Genomic DNA, 6,374 nt, shown 5'->3' on the forward strand with positions numbered 1-6,374 from the left:
AGGGCAAATTAGTTTATGATGAATCCTGCAAAGTGCATTTCACCTGTGTCCTGCCCCCCAACCCAGGTAAGCCAAGCAGCCCCTCCCCTGCCTGGACTTTCCCTACAGACAAGCTAGGCACACACAGAAATAAAAGGTTGGCATTGTTTTTGTCTTTATTATGTAGAGAAAGAAAATGGTCTGAGAACTATGAAGACAATTTGCTGGGGGAGGGTGGTGCAGGGAGGGGACTCCACAGAAATCTCAGGGGTTCTTGCTGGCCAGAGTGGTCCAGGCCACAGCACTTCAGGTCCGCTGCCTGGGGCATTCGGTGGTGGCTGTCTCAGGACAGAGACGCTCAGAAGGGTCCCCGCCCTCAAGGACTGGGATGCTCGGAAGGGTCCCCGCCCTCAAGGACTGGGATGCTCAGAAGGGTCCCCGCCCTCAAGGACTGGGATGCTCAGAAGGGTCCCCGCCCTCAAGGACTGGGATGCTGCTGGCTGGCTGGTATAGAATTGAAGTGACCCCGCCCAGGGTTGGTCTGCAGATACACAGTATCAATCACCAACAATTGCAACTGCAAAACCCATGATAATGGGCAGGAACAGGAGGGACCCTGGGCGTTCGTCCTTGGGTGTAAATGTTGATCAAATCTCCCTTTCGATTTGTAAGGCTCTGAAGTTCAGAAAGGACTGTGATGCATAGAAACCTGAGTCATTCGTGAACCAGACACTGGAAGCTCAGCAGATTTTTAACTTATTTGTATGTGTATCTATTTTAGTCACATACACACACGAACATAACTTCCCTTCAGTTTTTTTTAGTTTTTGGATTTTTAATGACTGAAACAAAAAAGATCTAAAACCGCAGCTTCTGGAAGAACCATTTGTTCTCGCTGGTCTTGTATCTGTCTTCAAACTTGACCTTGGCCTCCCTTCGGGCCTTGCATTTCACAGCAGGGTCTCTGAAGATGTTCTTGTTGACGGCAGTTTTGTCCAAGGGGATGTCCACAGAGTACCTCGTGGGCGTGAGGTGATTGTAGCTATAAACTTTCACAAAAGACTTGATCTTAGACCTCTCGGCGATTTTCTTCTTGCCCGTGGCAGCTGTCCCTTTGCGGGGACAGTGGTCAATTCCAGCCAGCAGAGCATGGCTGTAGAGGAAGTCAGACCAGCCATCATCAATGTTCTTCACGACGACCACTTTGCGTCTGGAGTAGCCTCCAGCTAGGACCAGCACCACCTTCTTGGGTTTCGTTAACTTGCCCATCTTGGCGGCAGCCACTGGGGCCTAGAGCAGTCCCTTAAGTTTTGAATGACTTATAGTCATATCTCTTGGATACGTTTTGGGATAATTGTATTTTATTTTAAAGTGTTATTATGAAAAAATTCAAGCATTCCCACAGAGAAAAAATAGTTTCATGGACCCAAATGTATCCACCACCCAAGCTTCACGGTTTTCCGTGTTTGACAGCCTTGCTTCCTCCATGGCTCGTGGCGGTTTCTGGTTTTGTTCTGTTTTCTCTGGAGTGTTGTCAAGTAAAACGTATGTGCCCTGTCAGTCTCCCCGTCAGTGCCACAGTGTCTACCCAAAACGGGCCCGGCCTCTTTTATAATCGTGATGTTTTTTTAGACTTCATTGTTTTAGCAATGATTTCTAAAAAGTTTTTTTAAATTTATTTATTTATTTATTTTAGAGAGAGGGAGAAAGAGATGGAGAGAAACATCAATCCGTTGCCTCTGACATGCCCCCAACCAGGAACCTGGCCGTAACCCAGGCCTGTGCCCTGACCCGTAGGTAATCTAACCAGCGACCTTTCTGTTTGCAGGGTGATGCCCAACTCACTGAGCCACACCAGTCAGGGCTTAACAATGACTCTATGTTATCCAATCAGCAGTTGGTGTTCCAATTGCCCCGCCTTTGAAATGCCTCTTTTCAGCTGACTTCTTTGCATCGGAATTCAAAGAAGACCCACAGGTTGCATAGGCTTGATTTGTCTCACAGAAATATTTCTGATTTGTAGTTATTTATCATCCCTTCTGTTTCTTGCCTTTTATTGTTTAAAAATGTAGGTAATGTGTCCCCTAGAATTTTCCACTTCCTGAATTTGGCTGACTGTGCCCAAGGTGCTGTTTAATTTTCTTTTATACACATCATCCTTGTGAACCTCAGATCTCGACATTTATTACATTTAGTTTGAATTTTATAGGCAAAAATACTTCATAAGTGAAGCTCTGTCTTCCTGCTAATTAAAAGGCACATTTTATCTGACAGTGAGATTAAGAACTGTAACTGGATTTTGGTGATGTAGGCTTGATCCCTCTGTTACAAATGTCCCCACTAGTGGCTTAATCAATGGTGTAACATCTGTTAGTGATCATTACCTAGATTAATTATATCCTGGGGGGGATGGAAAATGATGAATACTTCCTCCTATCATTCGTCTTCATTTATTAGTTGGGTGTCTACAGTAAAAATGTTCTTTCTCTCACTAATTGTTTTCTTTTTATTTTTCAGTCATAAAATATATTTTTATTTTAAAATTGTACATATGTAAGGTATGCGACACGATGTGGGTTTTTGTCAATATAGTTGGCATTCAACATTATTTTATATGATTGTGGTGTAGGTGTACAGCCCAGCGCTTGGACATTTATATAATTTATGAAGTGTTCCCCCCAAAAGTAAAGTAGCCCCCTGGCACCTTACATAGTTGTTACAATATTATTGACAATATTCCGTGTTGAATTTACATCACTGTGACTATTTTGTAACCACCGATTTGTACTTCTGGATATTTTCACCTGTTTCTCACCCCTCAAAACCCCCTCTCATCTGCAACCATTGGTTTGTTCTCTGCATCTATGAGTCTCCTTCTGTTCTGTTTGTTTATTTTGTTATTTATATTCCACATATAAGTGAAATCATATGGTATTTGTCTTTCTCTAACTTACTTCATTTATTTCACTCTCGGCCCATTTATGTTCTCACAAATGGTAAGATTTTATTCTGAGGGGGGTTTGGCTGGGGTGGGGTGGAGGGCTGGGGAGAAAAGGCACACAACTGTAATTGAATAACAATAAAAAATTTTAAAAAAAGATTTTATTCTGTTTTATGGTCAAGTAATATTCCTTTATATGTAAGTACCACAACTTATCTAATCATCTACTGATGGGCACTTAAGTTGCTTCCATATCTTAGCTATCGTGAATGGGCTGCAATGAACATAGGGGTGCTGACATCTTTTTGAATTTCAAGAATTGTTTTCTTAGGCTACAATGCAATTCATACCGCAATGGCTGGATAAGTAATTATTTCTCTTTGTCAGTCTGCAGAAAAAAGATACATCCTAGCAACATCCGGTGATAATTAACAAGGGTTGTTCGTTTAAGTGTCGTTATAAATTGAACACCCGGGTTTTGGTGCATTTGATTAGTTTGACGCTACCTGCTCAGATCCCCTGCCCCGCCCCTTGAGGAAGGAGACACCAAGCCCAGCTGGGCTGAGAATAACTCTCAGCCTCCAGCTCTCAGTCCCAGGGGAGCCTGCCTCAGCACCTGGGTCTGGGACACAGGTGTTCCGAGGCAGCCATCAGCTGGTCACTGAGCCAGGCACATTGAACAAGAACCTTTAATGAGTAACCTTTGCTTCAGCCTCCATCCCTTGGCCTGGCAGAAAATGTGTCAGATCTGCATCACAGTCTGCAAGGTTTTCTTATCCAATTCTCCTTTTTCTTTTTTCCTTTCATAGGTATTAAGCTTCACTTTTAGAAAAAATTGCATGCCTGATTTCATCCCTGCATCCTCTAGAACCAGACAGTGTTTAAGTTCATTGTACTTGCTATTTCATTTGATGGTCAGATTTTGTTATCTTAGGTCGGTGAAAGCCCGTCAACCTCACTCCTCCCCCCTTTATGGCGTGATCCTAGTCTTTCACACTGCCCTCGATTCCTGGTACAATAACGGACTGTGCAGGGGCAGCTCCCACTGTTCTGGCCCCTGACCCACAATTAGCCCCCTTCCCCAGGAAACTTAGTTCCACTTACTGGGAAAAGTTTGTCAAAACCACATTGTTTTTCATTGATATGCTCAAAAATATTTTGTTGATAACTGAACCTTGTCCTTTTAAGTAGGCTAAGATATATATTTTTAAGAAAAAATCCCCGAGTCATAAATTTATAATAACCTCCCCATTTCAATGTTACAGATAGTTTTGAGCATGGAAGAACTCAGGAGACAGACAATAAAGAAACTCCCTGAGAAGCTTCCAGGTAAGAACCATGCTTCAGTGTAAGCTTGCATGTAAGAGCTTGGCGCTTGATATTCTATTAGGGAAAATCCACCTCCCAATGTTAATCTGGAAAGCCACTGGAATAACAGTTTAGAAAAGAATCACAACTATCTGGCTTTTTAGGGTTTGGGTACGTATGTTGAAAATTGAGTACAAATATAAAGGTCTGTGCACTTATCCTCAAAACAACAAATAAAATCTCAATTATGAAAAAACAATGCAGAACTAAAATTAAACAGTAGAACGTCAGTTGCCAAAAGTAGTGTGTAATAGTTATATACCCTGGAGATAATGACATAATACACTGTAAAAATATGATTAGAAGGATAGTCTGTAGAAAGAAACATTTCTACATCTTGGAGCTATAACACATGGGAAAAACTGTTAGGTGACAATTGAGAGAAGATAATTCCAGAGTCTAAAACTCACAAGTGATTAATAGCTGTATACGCAGCACATGCAGCCTCTACAAATCAAAATGATAAGGCAGGAAATCCAAAGGGAAACTTTCAAGGGATGTGAATAGGTCATTCACAGAAGAATAGCACCACACAGGTAAACTCTGCTTTTCAAAAGTTCACTTTACACCCCTTAGCTTTCTGAAAGCTCTACATAGGTACTTGTTTTCACTAATAGAGAGAAATATGAAAAGAATGTTTGCTGTTATGAAAACAGGTGAGAAGTAAAAGTAGAATTCAGCGTCTCTTTTTCCCACTGTTAGGGAGGCAGCGTGCACCTGGAGCAGCAAGAGTGGCCTGGCTCGCTCCTTCCCCGGCGACCGTGCTCAGCATCTCAGCATCTCAGCATCGAGCAGCCCCGGCTTTGAGCTGTGTCAGTGAGCATTTGTGCTTTATCTTGGTTCACTGTGTGCTTCCGTTAGGTGTGAGGAAAGCCTAAGAGAGCTTGTGGGGTGTTGCACTTAGAATAAATTTGGTGTAATAAAGCATTTCCATCCTGGCGAACAAAGACACTGTGCATGCACTGAGCTGGCCTGGGTCTACCGTTCATACTACTTACATGCAGAGAGAAAGAACCTAGAAAGCTGCTGAAGTTACTATTGGCCCTCTGGTAGCAAGTGGTCTAGTTAGTCAGCATCCAGGAATGGAAAAAGGAAGTCTCCTGCCTGAGTGAATTGACAGGTATATAAAGCGCAGTATTCCATCATCTTATAACAATATTGAAGGAGAAATCAAGTCAGTGTTTTTAATAAGTGAAACTACCCTATAAACACATTATTTCTACCTCATAGAGTCTGTATATTTCTCATATTGACAAGAAAGCACTTCTGATTTGCCCTAAATTAATTAGAGCAGGCCACAGGAAGGAAGGGAGAGACAGGAGGGGTTACCAGCTGCAGGGAAAAACCAGAAAGACCCTGCTTACATCCCTGAGTTTTTGTAGAAACAGAATTATCTTCCAGGTGCCCGTCTCTGGGGTTGTCTAAGGAAAAAGCCAGTGCCACGGGTCAGCAGGAGCCTCTGCTCCGGGCTTACCCAGGAGCTCTCCAGACGGCTGCCACCGAACCAAACCCCTCTTCTGAAGGATTAAGTCTCTGCTCCAGAGCTAGCCCCGTTTCGCCTTCACCCACCCCCTTATCCATAGCCTTACGTCTTTCATCCCCAAACTCTTTCCACAAAAGAGCCCATCAACTCCAGGACGCATACTTGGATTTTCCATGTACACCTGGTTCATCCCCAGGACCTCATCCTTTTTGGACTAGCATTTGGCTTAGTGAACCCTTTCTTTCACAGAGCTTTTGGCTGTGGAAGTTTTTTGGCAAACAATATCATGCTGCTTTTACTATATGTAAGTGTTATTTTAGGTTTTATGTATTATTTGGTATAATTTGGCAGGGTATTTTGAGTCTGGGAATGCTCAAAAAATGTTTCATATAGGCCTGGCTGGTGTGGCTAAGTAGATTGAGTGCCACCAAGGGTGGCCTGCTGGAGTCCCAGTCAGAGCAGACGCCTGGGTTGTGAGCCAGGTTCCCCAGTCGAGGGCGCACAAGAGGCTATCACATATATCTTCAAAATTTTTTCATATAAATTTATGTTAATTTCTTGGTTCTCTGCCATTTCAGTTCAAGAATGTTGCATACGAGCACT

The 6,374-nt window shown here is 42.8% G+C and overlaps 1 protein-coding gene across 1 annotated transcript; it reads right to left on the reverse strand.

The window, feature by feature from the left end:
* Positions 1 to 837: 837 nt before the first annotated feature.
* On the reverse strand, positions 838 to 1,248 carry LOC128781249 (large ribosomal subunit protein eL27-like). The gene has a single exon (XM_053927254.1). The coding sequence runs from the start codon at positions 1,246 to 1,248 to the stop codon at positions 838 to 840; it is 411 nt and encodes a 136-aa protein (XP_053783229.1).
* Between the last annotated feature and the right edge of the window lie 5,126 nt (positions 1,249 to 6,374).

Source organism: Desmodus rotundus, chromosome 1 (genome assembly GCF_022682495.2).
Source record: "Desmodus rotundus isolate HL8 chromosome 1, HLdesRot8A.1, whole genome shotgun sequence".
Taxonomy (NCBI): domain Eukaryota; kingdom Metazoa; phylum Chordata; class Mammalia; order Chiroptera; family Phyllostomidae; genus Desmodus; species Desmodus rotundus.

Coding starts and splice junctions, on each gene's coding strand:
- LOC128781249 (XM_053927254.1), bottom strand. CDS start 1,248: ATGGGCAAGTTAACGAAACCCAAGAAGGTGGTGCTGGTCCTAGCTGGA.